Source organism: Aspergillus japonicus (assembly GCF_003184785.1).
Source record: "Aspergillus japonicus CBS 114.51 unplaced genomic scaffold BO86scaffold_36, whole genome shotgun sequence".
In the NCBI taxonomy this organism is placed as follows: Eukaryota; Fungi; Ascomycota; class Eurotiomycetes; order Eurotiales; family Aspergillaceae; genus Aspergillus; species Aspergillus japonicus.
In genome coordinates this window covers 201,911-226,393 of record NW_020291673.1, presented here as the reverse complement: position 1 = coordinate 226,393, position 24,483 = coordinate 201,911, and the positions used below count along the sequence as shown (strand labels likewise).

General features: G+C 56.0%; 11 protein-coding genes across 11 annotated transcripts; 7 read left to right on the top strand and 4 right to left on the bottom strand.

Moving 5' to 3' along the window:
* Nucleotides 1-175: 175 nt before the first annotated feature.
* BO86DRAFT_131854 (uncharacterized protein) lies at nt 176-781 on the bottom strand. The gene is made up of 2 exons (XM_025666110.1): nt 634-781; nt 176-562 (listed from the first exon to the last, which is right to left on the bottom strand). The coding sequence occupies exons 1-2, from the start codon at nt 745-747 to the stop codon at nt 215-217; spliced, it is 462 nt and encodes a 153-aa protein (XP_025526185.1). The 5' UTR covers nt 748-781; the 3' UTR covers nt 176-214.
* A 752-nt stretch (nt 782-1,533) lies between these two features.
* BO86DRAFT_316725 (PA and RING finger domain protein) lies at nt 1,534-4,155 on the top strand (the record flags this gene model as incomplete). Its single annotated transcript, XM_025668137.1, has 2 exons — nt 1,534-3,743; nt 3,792-4,155. 2 exons carry the CDS (start codon nt 1,534-1,536, stop codon nt 4,153-4,155), a joined length of 2,574 nt encoding a protein of 857 aa, XP_025526184.1.
* A 362-nt stretch (nt 4,156-4,517) lies between these two features.
* BO86DRAFT_433624 (uncharacterized protein) lies at nt 4,518-5,338 on the top strand (the record flags this gene model as incomplete). The annotated part of the gene is made up of 1 exon (XM_025675853.1): nt 4,518-5,338. A coding segment is annotated over exon 1 (735 nt), but the record flags the coding sequence as incomplete, so codon positions are not given.
* Nucleotides 5,339-5,667: 329 nt separating this feature from the next.
* BO86DRAFT_420208 (uncharacterized protein) lies at nt 5,668-6,656 on the top strand (the record flags this gene model as incomplete). Its single annotated transcript, XM_025675184.1, has 3 exons — nt 5,668-5,766; nt 5,860-6,461; nt 6,539-6,656. The coding sequence occupies 3 exons, from the start codon at nt 5,668-5,670 to the stop codon at nt 6,654-6,656; spliced, it is 819 nt and encodes a 272-aa protein (XP_025526182.1).
* Nucleotides 6,657-6,842: 186 nt separating this feature from the next.
* Nucleotides 6,843-10,165, bottom strand: BO86DRAFT_449220 (phenylalanine ammonia-lyase; the record flags this gene model as incomplete). Its single annotated transcript, XM_025676688.1, has 5 exons — nt 6,843-8,823; nt 8,887-8,975; nt 9,773-9,819; nt 9,870-10,066; nt 10,141-10,165. The coding sequence occupies 5 exons, from the start codon at nt 10,163-10,165 to the stop codon at nt 6,902-6,904; spliced, it is 2,280 nt and encodes a 759-aa protein (XP_025526181.1). The 3' UTR covers nt 6,843-6,901.
* A 1,710-nt stretch (nt 10,166-11,875) lies between these two features.
* On the top strand, nt 11,876-13,279 carry BO86DRAFT_433611 (aromatic prenyltransferase; the record flags this gene model as incomplete). Its single annotated transcript, XM_025675852.1, has 1 exon — nt 11,876-13,279. The coding sequence occupies one exon, from the start codon at nt 11,876-11,878 to the stop codon at nt 13,139-13,141; it is 1,266 nt and encodes a 421-aa protein (XP_025526180.1). The 3' UTR covers nt 13,142-13,279.
* A 347-nt stretch (nt 13,280-13,626) lies between these two features.
* BO86DRAFT_390471 (uncharacterized protein) lies at nt 13,627-15,248 on the top strand. The gene is made up of 6 exons (XM_025672399.1): nt 13,627-13,694; nt 13,754-13,887; nt 13,959-14,209; nt 14,269-14,728; nt 14,786-14,859; nt 14,918-15,248. The coding sequence occupies exons 3-6, from the start codon at nt 14,002-14,004 to the stop codon at nt 15,220-15,222; spliced, it is 1,047 nt and encodes a 348-aa protein (XP_025526179.1). The 5' UTR covers nt 13,627-13,694; nt 13,754-13,887; nt 13,959-14,001; the 3' UTR covers nt 15,223-15,248.
* A 483-nt stretch (nt 15,249-15,731) lies between these two features.
* Nucleotides 15,732-17,555, bottom strand: BO86DRAFT_401057 (uncharacterized protein; the record flags this gene model as incomplete). The annotated part of the gene is made up of 1 exon (XM_025673747.1): nt 15,732-17,555. The coding sequence occupies one exon, from the start codon at nt 17,553-17,555 to the stop codon at nt 15,732-15,734; it is 1,824 nt and encodes a 607-aa protein (XP_025526178.1).
* A 528-nt stretch (nt 17,556-18,083) lies between these two features.
* On the top strand, nt 18,084-20,112 carry BO86DRAFT_365340 (putative AMP-binding enzyme). The gene is made up of 4 exons (XM_025670052.1): nt 18,084-18,578; nt 18,637-18,901; nt 18,966-19,102; nt 19,157-20,112. Exons 1-4 carry the CDS (start codon nt 18,261-18,263, stop codon nt 20,063-20,065), a joined length of 1,629 nt encoding a protein of 542 aa, XP_025526177.1. The 5' UTR covers nt 18,084-18,260; the 3' UTR covers nt 20,066-20,112.
* A 273-nt stretch (nt 20,113-20,385) lies between these two features.
* BO86DRAFT_433606 (putative toxin biosynthesis protein) lies at nt 20,386-22,340 on the top strand. The gene is made up of 4 exons (XM_025675851.1): nt 20,386-20,625; nt 20,677-20,815; nt 20,873-20,981; nt 21,054-22,340. The coding sequence occupies exons 1-4, from the start codon at nt 20,428-20,430 to the stop codon at nt 21,979-21,981; spliced, it is 1,374 nt and encodes a 457-aa protein (XP_025526176.1). The 5' UTR covers nt 20,386-20,427; the 3' UTR covers nt 21,982-22,340.
* Nucleotides 22,341-22,446: 106 nt separating this feature from the next.
* BO86DRAFT_316488 (leucine-rich repeat domain-containing protein) lies at nt 22,447-24,346 on the bottom strand (the record flags this gene model as incomplete). Its single annotated transcript, XM_025668129.1, has 3 exons — nt 22,447-23,425; nt 23,502-23,639; nt 23,787-24,346. The coding sequence occupies 3 exons, from the start codon at nt 24,344-24,346 to the stop codon at nt 22,447-22,449; spliced, it is 1,677 nt and encodes a 558-aa protein (XP_025526175.1).
* Between the last annotated feature and the right edge of the window lie 137 nt (nt 24,347-24,483).

The window sequence follows — 24,483 nt, the reverse complement described above, 5'->3', positions numbered from 1 at the left end:
GAATGTCGTTCACGTCATCTGGCGAAACCCCGTCAATTCCAGACCGTGTTCTCATCAACGGGCACCAGCCACAGTCCCGCCCCCGCCATGGGAACGCCCAAATGGTCCCACTTTGATGATGGCACGAGAAGTTTAAAAATACTGCCCATCGGTCGGAAATGGGGTGCGGCATCGGCAGAGCCAAAGTTGAATGAAGGAACACCAGTTGCTTCCACTACCCGGATGCCTTGTCTCTCAAATTATTTGCACTAGGATGTTGCTGAGCCGGTCGAAGGGTAGCGAAGGGGATGAACCGTGATCTGCAAGATAAGTTGAACCTCATTGGAACGAATTGGGGTGGGAAAAGATATCCCAAAGGACTCGCAAATAAGACAGGACTGTTGCACGACGGAAGAATGCCGATTGCGTGATTATTTATTCGTACTCGTTGTCGAGGAAATGGAATGCTAGGGAGTCTGAGATCATCAATGTTTGTGACTGGAAAGGTGGACCCTCCGACTACAGAGTGGGTGGAGATGGTGGATGATCGGCGGGTGGGGGTGGGTGGAAACGAGGAGTTCATCTATGAGCATCTTTGAGAAGGTGGTTAGAGAATGAGTGGATTGTATGGGTGAGTAGTATATATTTACTGACCCTGATAAGTATGAGGGGAAAGCGGGTTGGTCCTTGCTCATGTAGGATGCTCAATCGAAAGTCAAAGGGAGGAGGAGGAGGAGGAGGAGGAGGAGGAGGAGATGATAATCGCATTGATTGATGGGCAGGACAATGTGGACATTGAACGGGGCGGAACCTTCGAACCTTGGTTGCCTGACTTGGCCTGAGTTCCCAGGATGCATGATGCCCACTAACCACCAACACTAGCCTCAGGCAGCAATCGCCCCGTGACCGGGTGACTGGGGGCTGAGGCTGTGCTTGCGTGTCAGTCTCAGCAGGAGTAAACGCTGAAAAAAAGAGGCCAGTCACTCTTTCCTTCATCCATCCTTACTTCTCTTTCCTTTCATTTACATACTAAATCACTCGAAACACTTTTTCCTCTGTATTGTCCTGCATCCTCATAGTTGTTCTGGACGACCAAATTGGCGCGCGCGTGTTGACATCCTTCCTTTCCGCCCTCCCTCCCTCCCCTCTCTCTCCCCCTCCCTCCTCCCTCCTTCTCCGATTCCCCCCCTCCCTCTTCGCTTTTGATCGCACTTTCGGGGAGGTTCGACCTTCTTTTCATGCGAACCGTCGGATTTCTTTTGTTCATTGCCAACCAGTTTTCCACCTTTTCGACTTCGATGAGTGCGGCTGCTGTCGGCCTGCAGCGACCGTCTGACTGGTCATAAGATCCACTCTCTGCCAGCAACCGCAGGGTGCCACCATTAATTAGTACCACCTCGATAATCACAACTCTACCTCAAGGTTATTATCGCGCTGCCTGGATACTGGACGCTGACCGTGGAAGGTCTAAGTTCTCACTTCTGTCACCTACTACACCATCTCCAAGACGGTCATTGTACTGCATCACCTGGGGACTAGAAGCATTGCGTCACCATGCGACCACCACGCTTGATCGTGATTGTGTTTTGCTTGCTCTTCTTCCCGATCTTACTCACTTTCTTCTCGGCACTAACCACTTCCTCCCGCGTCTCTACGCCCAGTTCGCTTGCTGGTCAAGCGTCGGGTCTCCATGCCCTTTTCTCCTTTAACCTTCCATCCTCCCTCTTCCCGCCCTCCGCAATCATCAGTTTGACCGATGACAACTCGACCTTTTTTCTGGCCAGACCTGCAGCGTTTGGCCCATTGCTCCCAGACAAGGGGCTGAGCGGCCAACTCTGGATTGGAAGCGGGTTTGGAGAACGCACGACGGCGGGAGCGGAGGGGGAACTGGGCTGTTCAGATATTCCGGGATGGGGCGAAGGCGACCCTCACAAGCCAGGGACGGCCGACGGAAACACGGGCAAACCACGAACCGGAACCACGAGCGAGGGCACGAAAAAGCAGGCCGACACTCACTCAGATGCCGACTCCTCTCGTCTCCCAAAGGAAAGAGCGGGGATCGGCCTTTCGACTGATGACGGAACCGATGATCATCTGCACCACCCCCTTCCGGAGTCTGCAGGGACAGATGCAACTGCTATGGAGAAATCCGGGGATCACTCACTGAGCCTACCCACAACCCACGCCGATATTCAATCTCTGCAGGAAAGTGCGGAGATTGACGGCAAGGTGGTCCTGTTGAGTCGGGGTGGCTGTGGCTTCCTCGAGAAGGTGAAATGGGTGCAACGGCGAGGAGGTATTGCTCTGATTGTTGGTGACGACACTCGGGGTGGAAGTCTAGTCACTATGTATGCACGCGGCGATACGTCGAACGTGACAATCCCTGCGCTGTTCACCTCTCACACTACCGCCCATCTGCTTTCTTCCTTGGTTCCGGCTCAGATGGTCGAAGGTACGGAGGCGGATGACGCTGCGGCTACTCAAACTGGCCAGTCGGGCCATCGCACTTCTGGGAAGCAACATATTCACACAGCAACAACCACAGTAGTGGCCGCCTCAAGTACGCCCACTAAGCACACGATGGCCGACAACAGTGTGGCCCCCGCCAGTCCGAAAGGCGGTCTTTTTCATGCCTTGCTGTCCCTACTGGGCCTTGGTAGCAGTGGAAGACGACCGTGGTTCTCACCTGAAGATAGTCGTCGCCCGCCAAACAGTGGAAACATCAATTGGATCATGCTAGATCCTTGGGATGACCATGCACCATCCCAGCAGCAGGCAGATGTTAGCCGCTCTACAACAAAAGCAGATGGAGCTACCATCAACCGCAAGAAGCATGGGTCATTGTCGAGCGGCTCGGATGCAGATGGGTTCGTGATCGGAGTCCAGGACTGGCGAGATCCAGACCTAGTCGCACCGAAGGGCAGTGTTCTTCCGACACCCACTGGTGTGGTGGGTGTAGATGGGAACAACGTCCAAAGCAGTGACAAAGCCACCGCTGCCGCTTTGAAAGGCGGCAGCATCACCCCTGGCAGTGGCGAGTACTACACCATTGACAAGTCTACTATCTCGCAGAAAGGGAGCTCAAGCGGCTCGCAGTCTCAAAGCTCGCATCATGGCAGCAGCGAAGATGACTCATCGTCTGGAAGCGGTTGGCTTTCCAAGCTCTGGTCAAGTAGACAAAAGCCCGACGGAAGCCGGGATTCGAGCGTCAAAGATACACTTGCTGCAGAGGATAAGCTCCGCAAGCCTTCCTCAGTCAGCCAATCAGGCGCCACGACAGCTGACCACGAGGGCTTGTGGGTCACCTTAACGCCGACGAGCATGTCTACCAGTCCATTCTTCGACACGCTCCTTGTCCTTGTCATCAGTCCGCTGCTTACACTGAGCGTGGTGTACATTCTGCTGTTGCTCCGGTCCCGCATTCGCCGACGAAGATGGCGCGCCCCGAAATCTCTGGTGGACCGCCTTCCCGTGCGAACGTATCACACAATTACCACCTCATCTTCTGCCTCTAGCTCACCGCGGTCCGTCAGCCCTGGCCCGGTCTCGCCTACATCGCCCCTTCTGGGTTCTGGAAGCCGCTCAGACACCAAGGGTGCACCCAAAGTGTCGTCTACCAAGAAGGAGAAATCTGGATCTACTCTCTGGCGACGCAAGTACACGGGACGACAGGTCGAATGTGTTGTTTGCCTGGAAGAGTATGTCGATGGAGAAAGCCGGGTGATGAGCCTGCCTTGTGGACATGAGTTCCACGCCGAGTGCATGTAAGGACCCCAGTTGATCTTTATCATGCCACATCTAACGCTGCACAGCACTCCTTGGTTGACTACACGCCGACGAACGTGTCCGATTTGCAAGGGGGACGTCGTTCGGTCGATGGCTCAAAGTAGGGCCGGCGATATGCGCGACCCCGCTGCGGAGCAGACAGTCGGGGCAGGTCAGCACACTCGCGAGGTTGAGTCACAGCACAGCGTATCCTCGGCTCCGGTCCCGATCACCGGAGGCAGCGAGGACGAGCTGTCTGACGTGGAGCACCGCGCAGGCGCGGACGCGGGAGTGCATGAGGCACATGCGTCGTCGGCGCCACCGACCTGGCGCAACTACGCGGCGTTGAGCTACTCTGCGCTGAGCGGGGACACGATCTGGCACCAGACTCCGACGGACGGGCGGCAATGAAGCCGCGGGCGGAAAAGTTGTCTTCCCAGCGTTTGGATTCGAGCATGTGCTGCATTAGCGATCTTTTGATATCAGGGTTGTATGTTGATGGCGTTTGCGGGTTAAGTAGGCGTGCTGGCGCGGCTCATGGCCAGGCGCCGAGCCGTCAACCGGGGATTACTGAATGCCATGAAGGCGAGCAGGGATGGCTAAGTTAGATAGCATTGCTTGCTAATCATAATCGTAGCGTACTATCTCATTGCTACTTTCTTTCAGTGGGCTCCAGCCTTGTGATGGTTGCAGGGATGATGATCCTTAGCTGCCTAGCTTGAAGTCTGGTACAGTCCGCATATATAGAACCCCTCACCTTCGACCCCTGAACACTCCTCTTGCTCATACAACTCTTCCTCGACCTCATCTCATCGTACTCTACCCAGACTCAACTTACAACAAACCCATCCAACCCAAGATGACCACACACACCAACCACCCCCCCGAAACGCCCAGAAATCCTCACATGCTGCCTCCGCACCTCCTGCACATGGCACACCCCCCTCAAACGACACTCCGTCTACACCACCGGCCACCACCCCACCCGCGCCATTGTGCTGCTGCACCACCTCCTCGGCTGGTCCTTCCCCAACCTCCGCCTCCTGGCCGACCGCTACGCCCACAGCGCCCCCGCCACCGTCTTCCTCCCCGACTTCTTTGGGGGCGAGAGCCTCCCCGCCGGCCCCATCCTGGCCGGCCGCTGGGCCGAGCTCGACCTCCCCGGGTTTCTGGGTCGGAATGCGCGCTCCGTGAGCCGGAGATCGTGGCTTTCGTGAGGTATTTGCGGGGGAGTTTGGGGTTTGAACGCGTTGTGGAGCTGGGGGGTGGGGGTTTTGGGGAGGATGGGAGTTTGGGGGAAAGTGAGGGTGACGGTGGTGATGGTTACGGTGAAGGGCAACCACAATACCTGGTGGACTGCGTGCCGATCGGCCATCCCAGTCTATTGACGGAGGAGGATATTGCCGGCGTGCAGGTGCCGGTGCAGGTACTGGCGCCGCAGAGGGATCCGGTGTATACGGCGCAGCTCAAGGCATTCACCGTCCAGAATCTGCAGGAGAGGGGGGTCCCGTTCGAGTATCGGTTTTTTCCGGGGGTGGAGCATGGGTGTTTCACTAGGGGGGATGAGGGGGTTCCGGGGGAGAGTGAGGCGGTTGGGTGTTGGATGAGGGGGTGGTTGTAGCTTTCTTTCGGTAGGGGGGGTATGTGTGTGGGATTGAAGGAAGGTGTAGGAGGATGGAGTTGGAGATTGATGTTGTTTGTTTGTGGTGAGTTTACATTGTTTGTTGTTGGCGGTTGTACTCGAGTATACAGACAATCGGCTTATCTTATCGGACCTTGGAAGCTCTTATCGATAAGCCCGGCCAAGCTCTTTGCGACATGATGACGATCATCTCCCCCTCCCCTCCTCTTTTGCTCCTTCAATCAGCCCAATTCTTCCACCACCACTACCACCACCACCACCACACCAAACCAAGCACCACCATGTCCGCCCTAAAAGAAGCCCTCGTCAACGAAATCGCGCACCTCCGCGCCATCGCCAAAGACCTCCTCTTCTCCGGCACATACATCTACCCCATAAAAGCACGCCTCCCCAGCAACCCCCATGCCTCCCTTCCTCTCTTCCCAATCCATCCCCAAGAGCCAAGAACCAAGACCTAACCTAATAAGCAACAGGGCATAATTTACACCCTCCACCACCAGCCCCTATGGACGCCCCTCCTCTCGCGCTCAGCCAAAACCCTCACGCTGGGCCTCGGCATCACGACCACGATGTTCTTCTTCACCTACCTCCCGCAAGTGGCGCTGCTCACCTTCACCGCGGGACCGTTCCTGGCGCCCTTCTCCGCCGCGCTGCTCGTGCTCTCCGAATCCTCCACCATCACCACCTACCTGGCGCGCTCGTTCCTCCTGGCCGACGCCATCACCGACACCTTCGACGCGACGCTGCTCGAGCGCGGCGAGGACGCCCTCGTCGCCCGCGAGCGCGCCGTCGCCGTGCCCCCATCGGCGTCTAGCACCAGCACCAGTGGCAGTCCCCGCCTCGGCAGCCGCCTCAAGCACCCGATCGAGAAACTCTCGCCGCACATGCTGCTGCGCTCGCTGCTGTACCTGCCGCTCAACTTTGTGCCGGTCGTCGGCACGATCGCCTACATCTATGTGCAGGGGAAGCGCGTGGGGCCGGTGGCGCATGCCAGGTATTTTCAGTTGAAGGGGTGGGGGCGGAAGGAGCGCGAGGGGTGGGTCGAGGGGCCTGGGAGGAGGGGGGCGTATACTGCGTGAGTTCTCCCCATTCTGTTATATTGTGGGATCAAGGGGACAGGTGGAGCTTGGGCTAATCTGTTTCGCTGGGCAGGTTCGGGATGGCCGCGTTTGCGTTGGAGATGATTCCGTTTGCGTCGATTGTGATGGCTTTTACGAATACCGTGGGGGCGGCGCTGTGGGCGGCGGATTTGGAGAAGGCGACGCGATGAAAGGGTTGGGGGGTTGGGTTGGGTTGGGTTGAGGGTGAAAAGGGTGGGTGCAAGGTTGAACCGGGTGGCTGCGGGGTTGGGGTTGGGGTTTAGGGTGTTTGGGGCTGTTGCGAGGGCTGTACTGTATATTTGATGATGGAGTTTTGTAACTTTCTGTAGTGTATTTACCCCGGAGCACATATGTAGTCATAGTTCACGCTGAATGCCATGTATTTGCAACTTTTGAAAGTCACCGTACGCAGCTATCACTCATTCAACTCATGCTCCGCCAGACACTCCTCCAGCAGCTCCGTCATCAGAGGAACCATCTCCCCCCGTCGGATGGCCCGGTAGAGCACCCCCGTGTAGGAGCCCACCGTCGGCGCCTCGCGGCGTCGACCCGTCCGCATCGCTTCAGCCGTCGGCGTCAGGATCTGCGCCGTGCACAGGAACGGGACCCCCAGCGTCCGCCGCACAAACGCATAGACCTTCTTCGCTGCCACCCCCAAGTGCGCACTGGCATTGCCGTGGATCAGATACGCATCCCGAGTGACACACCACCCGTCCAGAAGCAGGGCGTCCGTTTCTTCGACAAAGCTCTGCAGCGCCCCGAGCAGCTCGGCCGACGATGTACTAACCCCCACATGGTCGAGGATGGGCACCCGCATGCTTTTCGCGATGTGCAGGAACCGGTCCTTCGCATCCATTGTGACGGTGGAGTCGAGCATCGTCTCAAGGTGGTCCCATATCGCACACGAGAGTGCTTCCACGTCTATGGATCCGCTGTCATTCTCACCGTCTGCATCGGGCTCGATGGCTTGCAGCAACTCGTCGAGCAGCATCGCAAACGGACGACGGATCGAATCCAGGAACTGCAGCTGCATGGCTCGCAGGTCCAGGGCCTGGCAGGCGGAGAGGAGGTGCGCGGCAGCGATCTCGGTCAGCACCCGCACGCCCGTGGCGGTGTATCGGGCCGAGATCAACGCCAGGGAGTTCAGCGACTGATTGCCCATCTCCGCGTTTTGGACGTGGTTCACCGGGCCGGCGAGAAATCCCAGCTCCGACTGGAGAGCAGAAATGTAGATGTCGATCGCCTTGAAGATCCCCGACTTGCTGGGCTCCTCGGCTACGAGGTTCGGGGGCAGGCCCCAGCTGGTGGCGGGGTTGATCATCTCCTGGCACTGCGTGAACAGCATGCGGCCGATGGTCTGCACGCCTTGGCGGCTCTTTTCCATTGCGGCGGTCACGGCCTTGGCCTGGAAATTGCCCCCATGCAGGAACGCACCGTCGTGGGTCACTAATGGGTTGTCCGTGGTCGAATTGCATTCGATGCTCATCTGCTGGTGGGCGAGGAGTAGATCTTCGAGTACCGGACCGAGCCACTGCGCCGCAGTGCGGATGGAGTATCGGTCTTGTCGCAGAGCCCCGTCTTTTCCGTCTTTGATCCGAGCCAGCTGGGACCCCCTCAGGAATGCGCGGATGTTGCGAGAGCTCTCCACTTGCCCCGGGTGTGGACGGACTTCCCCGAAAAAGCGATCGAAGCTCTCTGGTGATCCAAGTAGCGCTTCCACAGTCATGGCTGTCAGAATCTGCGAGAGCATAGCCAGTTGCTGCACGTCATGAAGCACGAGGGCACCACAGGCCGCCGAAATGGCCGTTCCGTTGACAATGGCGAGTCCCTCCTTTGCCGTCAGGTCCACTGGCGGGATACTGGCACCAGCGAGGGCTTCATCTGCGTAAAGATCCTGATCGTGAGCAGAGGTGGGGAATACCCGGATTGTAGGCTTTCCCTGGATGACACCGCTGATATATGCCAGCGGGCTCAGGTCCCCAGAAGCAGAGATACTGCCGCGGGTGGGCACCATGGGAATGATATTGTGCATTAGCAGTGCCTCCAAACGATCCAGGATGACCGGGCGGATGGCCGAATGCCCTCGCAACAACGTGTTGATCCTTAGGAGGATAGCACCTCGGACCCAGGTCAATGGCAGGTAGTACGACTCGTTCGCTTCCTCCTGTGACAGGTCAAATTCACGATGGTCTTCACAAACGCTGCGTCGGCGCGGTTGAGCATCGCGTGAACCCGGAGGAAGGATGCCGTAACCGAGTTCTCGAGTCAGCACCCGCTGAAGCGCTTGGACATCTTTTGTGCGAGTATGTGCGGAGGCACCAAAGCCGGTGTTGACACCTAGTAGTGAGCAGATGCATCAACGTCGGACTCACAAACACTGGTATTGAGAGGCTCACATACCGTAGATCACTTCTCCCGACGAAAGACTATCCAGTAAGGCATTGTGACTTCTATTGACCTCAGAATATGCTGTTGGAGCAATTTTCACGCTCTGAGCATGTCTACCCATTGTTAGCGCAAGGAGGCTCTAAAGGGATTTGTGACACACCTTGCAACATAGACGACTTGTGGGATGTCCAAAGTGTCACCATCGATGATCACTTCCACCCCTGGTTCGCTGGCTAACTGGCGGCACAACTTCCATTGTTGCACCACCAAGGACGTATGGAATTTGTAGGACTGCATTCTGGGTGAGAACAGGAATGTCCGCGAGCAGTCGCCAGGTGTCTGTTTTTAAGTACTGTACCAACTCACTACAATTTGTGGGGTTTCAAGCCCAGTCGTGACAGTAACGAGGCTACCAGCGCAGTCAGACTTGTGCAACATCGAGTTAGGCTTCGAGATTAGGCTGTCACTCTAATTCCTTCCAGCGCATAACACCGCCGAAAGGTGGCATATCATCCAGACCCGCTTCTCCGCAGGCACTTATGCAAGGCGACGCCTAGCCCGGGGTCTGACCCACCAACGCTTACTAGTGTCTTATCGGATTGTAAGAAAGTAGTATCGCGTCTCAATAGCTTCATGTAAGTATCTACCGTCATGACACCTGTGGTACGGGGTACGGAGTATCACCTCTCAAGCCACTGCCACTCGAACTCCATTTTTGGACATCAGCGCAAGACCGGCGCTCTCAACCCACCCGTTTGGATCTCTGGAGTCTATTGAGCGAAAATGCTGCGCCAGACGAGTGAGGACATAGGTAGCTTCGTTTAGGGCCAGATCCACTACAAGGGTGGTTGTGGCGTTACTACGGACGCCGCCATGAGCACGGATTGGATGGAAACACTTACTGCCAATGCAATTCCTCGGTCCGCCTAGGAAGGGGATGAACTTCTGTTATCAATTAGGAGCTAGCTCTGATGTCATTCGGAAAGACTCCTTACCCAATTCTGCTTTTGGTCGAGCCAGCGGTCGGGGTCAAACTCTTCTGCGTCGTCGCCCCAGAGATCGTGACGGCGGTGCATGGCATACGTCGCGATGTGCACCATCGTACCCTTCGATACAAAGATCGGCGACTTGCCGTCGGCCCCTCCGCCAGTGGGAAGAACCGTGTCTCTGTTGGCAGTTCGGGAATTGGAAGCTTGTGGTGGATGGATGCGAAGGCCTTAATGGGAAATTGGTCGTTAGCATCGTCGTCCTATCAGGTGTGCAGACCTCTTACTCTCGAACACACAGCCATTCACATATTTGAGACCTTTCAACTGTGGCAGGGTAGGTGGCTGGCCGCGTAAGTGCTGTACTTCTGAGCGCACGCGCTCCCATATATCAGGACGCTTGGAAAGAATGAAGAATAAGTTAATTAAAAGCGCGGCGACGGTGTCTGCACCGGCAAAGTACAGGGTTGTGATCTCGTCCCGGAGCGATAGTTCAATCTGTGATATCTGACTGAGATGATTCAGAAAATTTGGTCGGTCCTTCTCATTCTCGTCCTTTCCCAAGTCTTGATGATTTGCCCTGATTGCTTTGTCGACATGTGGTTGGATGAATGAATGCACTGTACGAACATGCGTTATAAATGCTCGCTGTGGCCAGAGGAAGGCAAAGCGTCCTAGCAACCATCGAAACTCACATCCTGCCGCTGCCTCGTAGAATGCGTCCAATAAGCCTGACTGGAGCCTATCTGGATGCTTGAGCGATTCAAGTGACTCCCCGAACAGGAAGTCTGTAGCAACATCGGCCGCAAAACGATGGAACAACGGAGCTAAGTCAAAGGTTTCCCCGGTGATGGGGATAATGTCGAGTAGATTCTTAACATGAGGCTCGAAAAGCTCAAGGTCACCAATACGAGCTTGTGTGAAGCATTTTTGCAGGAGGTAACGTCTCGATCGCCACTGCATCCCGTCGATTTGAAAGATGCTGTTCCCCAGCAAGGGTGCAAAGGCCCTATGGCGTCGTGCTCCAGTATCAAAGTCCGCGAAGTTTGTGGAGAAGATGGCTCGCACATTGTCAGGCTCGATTGTGTTCAAAACCCACTGTCCTAGAAAGAGGGATTGATAGGTGTTTCCAATTTCTTGGTGGAGTTGTTGCTCGCGTCTCAGGTAGCATTGGCTCTTTCTCGCCTGTATCGAGTCACGTAGATAGTCAGCCCCCAGCAATCTCTCCCGATGGGGGTAACTTTTGGGCGGCTGGCAGCCCTTCAGTCGAGCTAGCTTGGAGTAGGCAGTGATGGTGGTAATGAGATACCATCCACCCACAAACAAAAGGCCCCCGATTATGGTCAATGGATATTCTTGCATCATGACGAAGACAATAGCTGTGGCTGTGTGATCGGAAGAGCAGAGAAGCGAGAGAAGCGGAAGAAGCAGAAGAATAAGATAAGATGATGGAGGTAAGTGAGCCAAAGAAGAAGCATGGGATTGGAAGAAGCCGGTGACAGCTGCACGCCTGACTGTCAAACACGGTGGGTGCATAGTACATAAGATGCGCGACTCCGGACGGTAAAACCCCTCTCATACCAATAACCTCTTTAGTTTGCCATAGTTCTATCTCTACCTCTGTTCTCCTCATCTTTCTCTCCATCACCATCAGCATCTGTCTCTATTGTTCCACTTATCCTCCTGTCACTTTGGTCTTCCTGACATTTGGACATTCATCAAACTTTTCTTTTTCCAGGCTTATTTTCTTGCATAAAGACAGATACAATGCCTATTATTCCGAGAGGAGTTACTTGCGTTCCGAGCCATGGTCGACTACAGTATGCTCGGAGCCGACCCCGAATTCTCGGTGATTCACCTGTAAGAAGTCAAAAGCAAACAAACCCTTATTCCCCCCTTCCGGCTGATTTGTTACACGTCTCAATCAATGTCTTGAGCTTCTTGTTGACGTCTCACATTTTCAGTATAGAGCGGTTCTTGCACGTTCAATAATGTCACTTTCCTCGCCAGTGCCCATGGAAACATCCCCGTGTAGCCCAGAAGACCTCACAGCGATCGATACTGTCTTCTGGAAAGAGACACTTGGCAGGGACTTGCGGATTCTTCTGGATGGCGCTGAGTATGATAAGTCTACGCAGCAGGCGGCTCTTGCGACAATGAGCCGCTATGTGGCCCCTTGCTTAGGGCCGCGTCCTTTGATGGGAGAGACTGGCAGGGTCCAGCTTCGTCCAATGCGATGGAGAAGTTTCATGACGGACGACTTTTCTCCGATAGAATACAGTTGGAGCTGGGAGAACCTCACTCCCACCATCCGCTATAGCTTCGAGCCAATTGGGAGGCTCGCAGGCACCTCACAGGACCCTTACAATCGGACAGCACCGTTGGGATGCGTGCAGCAGCTACGGGGAATCCTTCCCGCCGCCGATTGGCGTTGGTTCGATCACTTTACCCAAGCCTTTCGGGGACCGACGCCTCTGCCGCGCAAGGGGTCACCCTCCCACTCCAGCCCCTCGACAATTTTCCTGGCCTTCAACCTGGAGAAGCACGGGCACAGATGTAAATCCTACCATGTCCCACATTCGACATCGGATCAGTTGGGCAGCTCACGGCTTGACGTTCTGCATCAGGCTTGCCAAGCCCTACAACAGCAACATGGGCTTCCAGCCTACGACTGTATCGAGCAATTCCTGCGACGGCAGGGGCAGTCGTCCACCCCACCCATCATAATCGGGGTGGCGGTTGACTGCGTGCATCCATCTCTTGCCAATCTTAAAGTGTACTTTCGATCCCGTGCGACCAGTTTTGACAGCGTTCAGGAAACTCTCTTAATGGCAGGCGCATCGCCAAGCTGGGATACCCGTGCCCTGGAGGAGCTTCGAGAATTGTGGCTTCTCACGTTAGGGCTGCCATCCAATTTCCCCAATCATCAGCAACTGCCATCTAAGGACCATGAGACATCAGGCGTGCTGTACAATTTTGGATTCAAGCAAGGTCAACGGTATCCTGACACCAAGGTGTACATTCCGGTGCGGCACTACGCGCGCAGTGACCGAGCAATTGTTCAGGGTCTGGTCGAGTTCTTGGCGCGTCGTGGGCGAGCCCAGCAAGCCGAACGCTTCGCGCAAACCCTCGAACAGCTAGTCGAATCCTTCCGTTCCCTTGATGAGGCGTGCGGACTGCAAACATACATCGCTTGTGGGAATAAGGACGGGCGGCTTAGTCTGACCTCCTATCTGTCTGCAGAGATATACTACCCCGGACGGTGGTCTAGACAGCCGTGATATGGAGATTGCGGATGTTATTTGCCAGCAAGATCTCTCCGCAGGAAACATCTATTGCTTGTTGGGTGCACAATGCTTTGTATAAGTTATGATTCGCTTGTCGACTCGAGAATGAAAGATCCTCACTAGCTAGCAAGATGCAGCTGGGCTTGGCTCCTGGCAAATCAGGGTCCAGTTTGGTTCATGCAGTAATATGCACTGAGTGAGCATGTAGCCTGCGACTGGATCCTCAATGCCAATCAGCCTTTCAGTCTGTACTACTCCCGTACTGCTGTGGTAGTCGAGTTACTTGGACATCCTGTGCCATTAAGTATGAGTCGACACAGCCTAGTCATACAAACTAGGGCTCGGTTGCCTGACATACCATGGAATGAATCGGGCTGACCGAGAGTTATTTCGAGGGGGGGAGGTTGGGGGCTGAGGGACAATAAGAGTCCATGGATGACCGCCAGATCGTCCCATTGTGGAAATGCCAACTGTCGGTCGGGAGGGGTTGCAGCGAGGGGGTTTGCCAGGCGGAGTCGATTAGGTAGGTGGTAGCAGATACTCACTGGTAAATCCTCCCTCTCTCGGCGCTGACCGTCTCACCAATTTCTAATGCAGGTGGTACAGAACAATCAATCCAATCCCCTTCACCATGCCACCATTCTCTATTCGGCCCACGCCTGCATTTCATGTCTCTAGGTTGCGGCGACTTCACAAGGCTTAGCAAGCAAAGATGAGATGTTTAGCTCTTCTTCACTCCTGTGGGTGTAACCCTCCTACCAGCTTCTTTTAACTCTCTCCGATCGGCCGATCGAGCTGAGTTGAATCATAGTCGGATCGGATGCCCTCGTGAGAGACAGCTGCCGGCAATAATCATGGCGGCCGCTGTCACGGACAGCTACCTGAACGAAGATATCTCGGGTCGACTCACGGCCGCGACGACCGTCATCGTAATACTCACCACTACTCTTCTAGCCCTACGCATATACGTGCGGAGCCTTGCCCATGTCTCCAGCGGTTGGGACGATATCCTGCTGGCTCCTGCTTGGCTTCTTTGCCTGGGAGCATGTATAACATGTTATAGTGAGTGAAAATGCCGATCCAGCATCTCCTGGCCATTTCAACTAAGCCCTTCCCTACAGTGGCCATCACGCATGGAGGTTCCGGTCGTCACGTCGAAGCCGTGATGATGGACAACTCCAAGAAGTTGATCATACGTGGGAAATTGCTCTATGCTCTCAGCTGGCTTACCGCTTTCGCGAATACCTTCTCGCGGACCTCCATCTTGGTCCTGTTCCGGCGCATATTCCCCCCGGGCATCACGCGCATCGTGACGGACCTCACCATCGTCTACTTGATCCTCTTCGTCCTCGCGCAGGCGATTGTCGGGTTAACGGAATGCCGCCCGCTGGCATACTTCTGGGACCGCAGCATCCCCGGCGGGTGGTGTGTGGATCAATTCCTCTTCTACCGAATGTCTGGCCTGCTGAATATCGCTGGAGACGTGGTGATCCTGATTCTGCCCATTCCGACCGTGTGGACGCTTCATGCGTCCCTGGCCAGAAGAACCGGGATTGCCATGGTGTTTCTGTCGGGCAGCTGGTATGTGCCATCATCGTCAACGTACTCCTGTGTAACGGAAGTCTAATGAATTTGTAGTGGCCTCATCGCCTCGTGTGTCCGAACCTCCTATTTTTTCACAGCCGCCAAACTGTCGATGACCGACCCGACCTGTAAGGCACCCTTCCTCCTTCCCATGTAACCACGTGATTGGTCTCTGACTAGCTGCAGGGGCGGACATCAATCTAATGACCTGGACGACCGTTGAAAGTGGTCTGTATCTCTCGGCTGCCTGCATGATAGGACTGCGACCCTTGCTCAACCAAGTGGCGGGCTGGATGACAAGGTCTCGCCTCGGGGTATTCACAGCCAGAGGCACGAAGGCTCGGTCGCGGCGGAGCGATCCAGATGACGGATCACAATTGATTTCGAATATGAAGCAAGACCATATCAACCTGGAGACCTTTGATCGAGACCGAGATACGGACGAGAGGTCAGCTATAGGGAGTGGGGCGAAGCAGCCCTCTGTGGTGTAGGAGGAGCTCTAGCCAAGCAAGGGTGTAAAGAATGGACACGCGGTCACAAGATCGCTGAACCTCGACACTATAATGCCTTTAGATAGTCTATGGCCACTTTTCAATTCGCAAATTCAATATACAGCTCCCGAACATCTAGTAGGCACTGCAACCTCAAGTCTACATGTGCAGAAGACTATCCACGATTATGCTGTCTCAATCACGTCATATTGAGGATGGTGAACTAGGATTTCACACTTTGAATGGGATTTAATGAGCTGGTCATGATATTACTAAGGTCAATTTTGTGATATTTATTATCATCACATTGATTGCCTTGTCTTGTACCTGTTGAGTACATATTACCCACCCCATGGCGAAGTGCTTTGTCTTTCAGTAAGGGGCAGTTACTCCAACACAGCTGGATAAGAAAACACACTCAAAGGTTTCAGGAAATTCTAGTATTCAATTAGAGTATGGTAGTATATGTATGACACAAAAACAAATGCATTCTCAATTTAGATCGCTCTCTAATTAAAAAGACTTTTGTACAGAGTATTTTGTACGGGCGGAGACACCTTTCGTGGGATCCGCGAGCCTTTGCTCTCCCTTGTTTCGTCCTTAGGCGAAGAGCGCTTTTTAAGCTTGGGTATCTTACTTGTACGGTTTGCCCGACGACCATCCCCAGGCTCTCCTGAAGGTTCTGCCTCGGGATCTTCATCATCATCATCATCCTCAGGGCTACTCGCTCGGTCCTGCTCTTCAGCGTCAGAGTCTTTAGAATCTTCTTCCTGGTCCACCTCTGGGTCTGCAGCAGGATGATTATCCAGATCTTCCTCCGGGAAATGGGGGCGCTCTTCCTGCAATTCTAGGGGATTCCCTTCAGGGGAGTCTTGAACCTCCTCCTCCGGCTGATCTTCGTGAGGTTCCTCTTCATCGTTGGCAGCATGGTCTTCTTCTTCGGGATGCAGATCATGAGAGTCTTCGGGTTCCTCGTCTGGGACGTCATCTTCCTGGCTCTCTTCTCCCGGATTTATGAAAGGGTTCCTCTCATACTCTGCAGCACGCTCCTGTTCATCAAGGTGTTCTTCCGGGTCTCCTTCCGGGTCTCCTCCACGAATCGAGCTGCGGTCAATTTCTACCATCATAGAATCTCTATCACGAATCAGCAGAGGGCTAGGACTACGAGAACCTGCATCACCCACAGCCGAGGTCCTTGCAGCTAGTAGCTCGCTGCGGCTGCGGCTGCGCTGTCGCCCTCTGGCGTCATTGGCATGCTCGTACGGCTCGATGCCGATCCTTCTCCCTTGAATGTGCATCTCCAATAGCTTATCCATTGGCCCGGGGAGAGCCAGCAGCGCAAGGTCGTCGAGGTGGCCCGCAATATGCCGCAAGAGGCCCTCATTTCCGTGTCTCCGAGCGCCGTGATCGCCTTCGCGAAGACCACAGAAAGGACACTGCTCGATCGGATGAGCTTGCTCGCTCGCGCTTGCACGTCGGTGGTCGCCCATGTGCTTGATCCACGCCTTCATGCTCCCGAAGACGCTGGAGCACGAGCCCCAGAGGCACAGGTAGGGTCGCACGTCCTGGAGGACGTGATCCTCCCACCGGACCGCATCGAACTCCCCGACTGGGAAGTAGACCATGCAGTAGGGGCAGCGGAAATTGGGCTCACCTTCTTTGGTTTGCGGCATGGGGGGCCACGTGAAGACGTCGGGCATGGCCCGCGATCGTTGCACTCTTCCACAACTAGTTTTCCGCATGCTGGACCCGGCTCGTCTGCCATGTTTATGCTGGTGATACCCGATGGCGATGCGGCTGTCGACCAGCCTTGTCCCGAGCCGATCGCGCAGCTTGGAGTCGACGCAGGGGAACATCTGCTTGATGATGCGAGACACGAAGTCCTTGAACTTCGACGTCACGTCGTTGTTGTCAGCATCCAACACGGAGAACATGGAGGGGTCCTCATGCCTCCGGGGGCGATGCTTGCCGTGCCCTTTGCCCCGAGCATCGGATCTGAGCAGATGCACGCGCATCTTGTTGATGGAATTGTAGACGTTCCTCAGAAAGGTGACTCGGGGCGCTGTCTTGACCAGGAGCACCATCAGATTGACGCGCATGAGCCTGAACAGATAGGTGAATAGATCCATGGTCGCCGGGTGCTTGGCCTGGTATCTCACCGATGCTTTCTTGCTCGTCAAGAAACGAGATTCCTTGACGAAGCGTCGGAATGTGTCATGGACATCCGCAAACGAGAGGGTTCTCTGCACCCCGTCGTTGACCAGCTCCTGTAGCATGGCGTCGCAGATCTGAGCCTGGCCGTAAAGACTCCTGATGGTAGTGAACCGGGACATGGCGGTGTACATGTCGACCGCAGACCAAGGCGTTGAGTATCAGCAACCTTGGGCTAGAGCGTTTTTCGAGTCCTGGGTGGGATCCTGTCTCGAGGCTATTTAAGTTGATTTGCGTCTGCAGCGGCTTTGTTAGTGACTTGCGAACAATGGCATTGTTTTGACTTCGAGTATCTCGTTTTTGGCTGTTTGTGTAGACTTTACTCCCCGGAAACCTACCGGTATTGTCTATAATGTCTTTGCAAGCGAGACAAAGGTTCATTCGATAGTCAATTGAGAGGGAATTGATGAGAAAGAAACATGATCACTCTCTATTGTCTCGCTTCTATTATATAGTCAGGGTAATCTGGGTTGTTCCAGCTGTGCTATGCTACAGGAGACTGAGCTTCTTCAGCCAGACCATTCTCCTCATGCCTCGGTCGGGACCGCAAGCCTCACTGGATATCTAGCGTATTATGTCGAGTCAAATGAAGAGACCGACATGTTCGTCTAACTTGATTGACTACAACATATTGCTCTATGAATAATACTAATATCGAGTGCATGCTTGGAAGAGGAAGACTTTGTGCGACACACTCCCTTGCAGCTGATTACCGGGATGACATTCTCATCTTCCCCTCCCTCTTTCACACACTCTCATTTCTTCTCTTTCTCCTTCCCCTCCACTCACTTTCTTCTCCATCTTTCTCAAACCCATAAGACACTACCATGGAGCGACCAACATCAACCTTCCCGCTTCCAGGCATTCAACACGGCCAGCGAATTCTCGCTAGTGTCGTAGAGAGCCGTGCAAAGAACGAACCCAACAGCGCGTGGGTGTCCGTCCCCATTGATGATGCCGAGTTATCGCGGGGCTTTCGAGAAATCAGCTTCCAGCAATTGAACAACGCAGCCAACCATGCCGCCCACTGGCTCCACCAGCATCTGCCTGCCACGACGGAGCCATTCCAATGCTTCGCCTATGCAGGTCCCAAGGACTTTAGGTATCCCATTCTTGCAGTGGCCGCAGCCAAGTTGCAGAAAGTGGTTTGTTGCCGTGGATGTCTCCTGCCTGCAGGGAAGTCACGTTGATATCGTCCTCCAGATCGTACTTCCTTCTCCCCTCATCACGCCCGAAGCTCAACTACGTATCTTCCGGCAGAAGAGCTGCGCTGTGTATCTGCGACCTGCGTCAATGGTAGACCATGTGGCGGCTATTCTTCGGGAGACACCTGAGATTCGGACTTTGACGGTTCCTGAGCTTGGGGATTTCTTGCAAGATGCTGAGGCTGCGCCGTATACGTATGCTAAGACTTGGGAGGAGGGAAAGGATGATCCGTGGATTGTCTTTCATACGTCTGGCACAACAGGTAGAGATCCATCTTCCATGGATTATTTTTATTAGTCCACTCCCAGCTAACAAGTTTGAGTTAGGCTTCCCCAAACCTATTACGTATACCCATCGGATGATGACGAGTCCAGATATTGCTGCCTCTCTCCCGGACATCGAGTACACTCACGTGCATCAATATGCTCTCCAACGGTGGTATACACCGCTACCTTCGCTTCATGTGTGTATAAAACTATTGAGTCTACTTTCTCGCTCGGAATACTGACTCCTCTAGTTTGTGGGAACGGTGATGACCCTGTCCATGACCTCCTTCGTCCGCATGGTCGCGGTCGTGGGTCCTTCCGCACCCCCGTCGCCCCAGGTTGTTGCGGACATCCTGCGTTATGGCCGAGTAGACGGAGCCTTACTCACCCCCGCCCTGATCGATGAGCTATGTCTCATTCCTTCGGGCCTGGAGGCTCTACGCAACCTCAAGTACGTGCACTTTGCCGGGGCGCCTCTTTCTGCCAAAGCCGGTGCGCAGCTGGCTCCACATGTTCATCTAGTGCCCTGCATAGGCAGCACCGAAGCAGGGGGCTATTTCACCACAATACAAGACAAAGACCGTCCGTGGGATTACATCACCTTCCAGAAACACGCAGGCGCCGAGTTCGAGCATCGTTTCAATAATCTACATGAGCTGGTCTTTGTTCGGCAACCAGAATGTGCTATGCAGCAGATCTTCTCTGCGTACCCGGACAGAGATCGCTTTGAGACTAAGGACCTGTGGGTTGAGCACCCTGAGCACAAGGGCTCGTGGAAGATTATTGGGCGTACCGACGATTACGTGGCGCTCGCACACGCGGACGGGCTGCATGCCTCGCTGTTGGAGCCTGAGGTCGAAGCCCACCCGGGCGTGAAGTCGGCTTTGATCGGTGGCCACGGTCGTCCAGCTCCTGTGCTCATTGTAGAGTTCTTTTCCGACGCGCAGGAAGGCAATGATCGTAAGACTTTGGTTGAGAGTCTACATCCGTATCTCGAAAAGGTCAATGCGCATGTGCATGACTGTGTGAAACTCTCGGCGGACCGGATCATCATTGCGAGCAAGGACAAGCCTTTTGTGCGGACGATCAAGGGTAGCGTGGCCCGATTGCAGACTCTCGGCCTGTATGAGGATGAGATCGCGGCAATTTTTGGCCAGTAGGTCGGCGATGAGTCTGACAACAGTGCCAAATGCAAAAGTAAGAATGGAGAAACGAAGTTATACTCGTGGGTCATCACATGTCAATTTTTGTAAAATATGAATCCCTTGTAGAGTGCGGCGTGCATGGTCTAACCGGAATTCATGTGAACAGAAATCAGCTGAGATCAGCACTAGTTCAGTCAGCTTGTGTTGTAACAATGGGGAAATCCACCCGAAAGGGCCCTGGAACTCCGCACTGGAACCTCCCCCGCACCCGCACCCGCACTCCCAAGCTTTCCTTCTACTCCACATCCCCAGAGCTCACCACCACCACCACCACCACCACCACCACTGTCGACATCTAATCTTCCAAATAAGCCATCATGGAGACCAGTCCATTTCGCATTATCGAGCACTCGATTCCCGGCCAGCATATCCGCGATCACCACCACGCCATCAGAGGCCGCCAAGAGACCGCTCTCCGCCTCGCCATCAAACAATACATCCCTGTCGACCGACCCGACCCGATCCCCGAGCATGCTGTCACTATCATCGGTGCGCACGGCACGGGCTTTCCCAAGGTGAGTCAATTCAGTGAAGCCCAAAGAGTCGCATCTAAGAATAGAGTCCAGGAAATCTACGAGCCACTATGGGAAGACCTCTACGCCCAGATGAAGCAACACTCGATCCCGCTGCGGGCCATCTGGGTCGCCGACGTCTCGAACCAGGGCGCCAGCGGAGTGCTGAACGAGGATATCCAAGGCGATCACAGTATGCTTCCAGCCCCGATGTCAAGAACAACATCATCACAAACTAACGCCACCACAGCAAACTGGTTTGACCACTCCCGTGACCTCCTGCACATGGTCAACCACTTCCGCGAGGAGATGACCCGTCCGGTCATCGGAGTCGCACATAGCATGGGATGTGCGCAGCTGTATGCCTACCTAGCCTCCCCCCCCCCATCCTCCAAACCATGCGGGACTTTTCTGATAACGAAGCAAACCAGAGTCCAACTATCAATCATGCACCCGCGCCTCCTCTCCACCCTCATCCTCATCGAACCCGTCATCCTCGACTTCGCCGGCCGCACCGCGCGCAGCCCCAACCCGTCCCGCTCCGCCGCCCTCCGCCGAGACCTGTGGCCCTCGCGCGCCGCCGCCGAATCCGCCCTCCGCAAGTCGCTCCTGCGCCGCTGGGACCCCCGCGCCGCGTCGCGGTACCTCCACTTCGGGCTGCGCGAGCTTCCGACCCGGCTATACCCTGATGTTGACCCCAGCACTCCCCCGAACCTCGGAGACAGCAACAGCAGCAGCAGCAGCAGCAGCAGCAACAACAAAAACTCCCCAAAACCCCCAATTGCCCAAAACCCACCCCCACCCACCGCGGTAACCCTAACAACCACCAAACACCACGAAGCATGGAGCTACAGCGTCCCCAACCTCGAACCGGCCAGCGCACGCCTCGACCCGCTCTTGCTGCCGGACTGGGACGCCGACTTCGAGCGGCCCTTCCGCGTCTCCCGCCCGGAGTGCCAGATCAGCATGCGCAATCTCCCCTTCGTGCGGCCCAGCGTGCTCTGGGTCTTCGGCGGCAAGAGCTATCTCTCGCCGCCGGCGGAGCAGGACAAGAAGGTCCGGTTGACGGGGTCCGGGGCCGGCGGGAGTGGTGGGGTGGCGGACGGGAAAGTGGAGAAGGCGGTGCTGGGGCCGGGGTCGCACATGTTGGTTGTGGAGGAGGTGGGGTGGTGCGCGGGGACGGTTGCCGGGTGGTTACGGGGTTGGTTTACGCGGTATGAGGCGGAGGAGCGGTTCTGGGAGGTGTATCGCTCCAGAAAGTCGGAGGGGGGCGAGATGTTACGGCTTTCCGGGGAGGGGTTGGAGGCTTCGGTGGGGGATTTGGGGGTGGAACGGCCGAGGGGGATGGGGAAGTTGTAGACCTGGCTGCTGGGGATGCTGGTGCTGAGGTATTCGGTGGGGACGGTTGGTCTTGTTGGTTGCTTGCTGGGATAATGAAGGGTTGTCCGCATTGATACGCGTAGGCTCGAGTCGTGGGTCTAGTAGGCTCACGCTGTAGGAGACTCCCACACTTCGCCATTAGATCAGTTCAGGGAGAAAGATCCATCCGACAGGCGAAACATGACTATATTTCGAAGTAGGAAGAGGAGTTCACATCCCTAGCCACGCTCTAAGGCATCATGCAAACATTCGAACGAACAAAGCAACATGCTCAAACAAACAAACAAATCAGTCACAGTCGCTTGCTCATCCTGCCGACAGACAGCAGATGATTCAAAGTATATGCCCATAAAGATACAAACAATGTACAGTACATACACAACCCCCCCAAACCATGACAGAACCCCCGGGTCCACAGTATATACACACCCAACCCCCTTCCCCTCAAACCTCAGCACCCGGCACACACCCCCAACTGCACCCCAGCCTTCGGAACGGCAAGGGCCGCAGACTCTCCCCGGACGGCCGCGGGCCCTTCAACCCGTTCTCATACGTGCTGCAGTCCCACCACTCGATCCACTCGGTGCGCGCGAGTACGAACCCGCGGTGACACACGGAGCAGCTGCGGCCGCCGGCGGCGCGCACCTCCCTTGCGTCGCGCAGCAGCCGCAGCATCAAGGCCGGGTAGCCGGCCAGCTCCGCGTCGTGGAGGAGATCGAAGGCCGGGGAGCGGGCGAGCGAGAGGAGGGCGCATTCGCGGAGGGAGGGGACGCGCGAGGCGGCCGGAGGCGGCATCACGTCTTGGGGGGTAGCGTCGGCGTCGGGATCGAGCTCCATTGCCGTCGGCGGCGGCTGCTGCTGCTGCTGCTGCTGCTCGACCGGCAGCAGCACGCCTTCGGCGTTGTAGCGACGGACGGGCCCCGTGGCGACGTGCACGGGGGCCCAGGCTTCCTCGGGCGCGGGGCCGTCGTAGACGCACGACCGCCGCTCGCGGGGGACGTGCCACTCCGCCACGACCGCCGCCGCCTCGTCCTGGTCCCCGTCATCGATCTGCAGGAGCGGGTTCGGGCGCACGGTGAGATGCTTCAGGTCGCCTTTGCGGATCAGCCACAGCAGCTCCCAGGGGAGGGTGCGCAGCCGGTTCACGGAGAGGTTGACCTCCTGCAGCATGGTCAGGCGGCGGATCGCGGGCGGGATCGCGGTGAGCTTGTTGTTGCGCAGGCTCAGCACGCGCAGCGTGTCCAGCTCGAAGAGCTCGCCGGACAGCGTGGGCAGGGCGTTCCCCGCGAGGAACAGGCGCAGGAACGGCTCGAGCGAGGTGTACACGTCTTCCGTGACGGGGGGTTCCGTGATGGCGGGGAGTTTGGTGAGGTGCTGCAGCGGACGCAGCAGGCCGGATGGGATGCTGCGGAGGTTTCCGCCGCTGGTGTTGTTAGTGTTCATGCTCATGCTCGCCCTCCTTGGTGGGTCAGAGTTGAATTCTCAGGGCAGAATCTCACCTCAAGTCCACGCTATCATCCCCCCTCTCCAGACAGTCGTTCACAATCGCCCGCGCGATCTGATGCTCGCGGGGCTCTTCCTCGATTCCGCGCCTCAGCCCTCCTAACACGGTAGCTCTCTGACCCTGACCGTGCGAACTCGTAAACCCAGAACTCTGCTCCCCCCATTGCTGCTGCTGCTGCTGCTGCTCCACCTCCACCTCCACCCCCCTCTTTGCAACCCCATTCCCAACCCCCTTTCCAATCCCATCAAGCCCACCCTCCCCCTCCCCATCTCCAACAAACTGCCCCCAAACCTCCTCCCCCCACGACGCATCGGAGCCCAAAAACCCTCCCGCCGCGGAATCATCACTCCCCATCCACACTCCGCTATCCACCAACCTCTTCTCCCTGAAGTCCACCCTCTTATTGCGCTTGGGCCCCTCATTCCCTAAAGGCTGATGCCCGCCCGACGACAACATCTTCTCCCCCCACCAGGTCCCGCGATACCGGCGCTTCCGACTCCCCACCAAGGACCCAGATCCCGAAGGGTGATGAGAATGCTGGTGTGTGGTGGCGGTTGCGTGGCTAGCACCCCCCGTTGCTGCCGCAGCAGCAGCAGCAGCAGCAGCAGCAGAGCCGGTGTAGTTCTCCAGCCCGCCGGAGCCGGGGACATCGTCGCTGGAGAAGAAGGCGGGGTCGCTGGAGGGTTGGCTGGAGCGGTCATCGCCGCGGGAGCGGGCGGTGAGAGTGAGGCGGTAGTGGTGGTGATGGTTGTTGTTTTGGTGGTGGCGGCGGGTTGGCGAGGCGCGGTGGTGGATGCGACGCGGGGGTGGTGGGAGCGGGGGATCGAGGGTTGGGTCCATTCTGTGCTCGTTCGGATCAAATGATGTGGTCGAGGAAGAGGTGTAGCGATGAGAACAGAACAAACCACGCTCGAAGAGAGGGCGTGGGCTGCTAGCAAGGGAACTCGGGCGCGGCGATCGGTGGAATCAGATCAGAT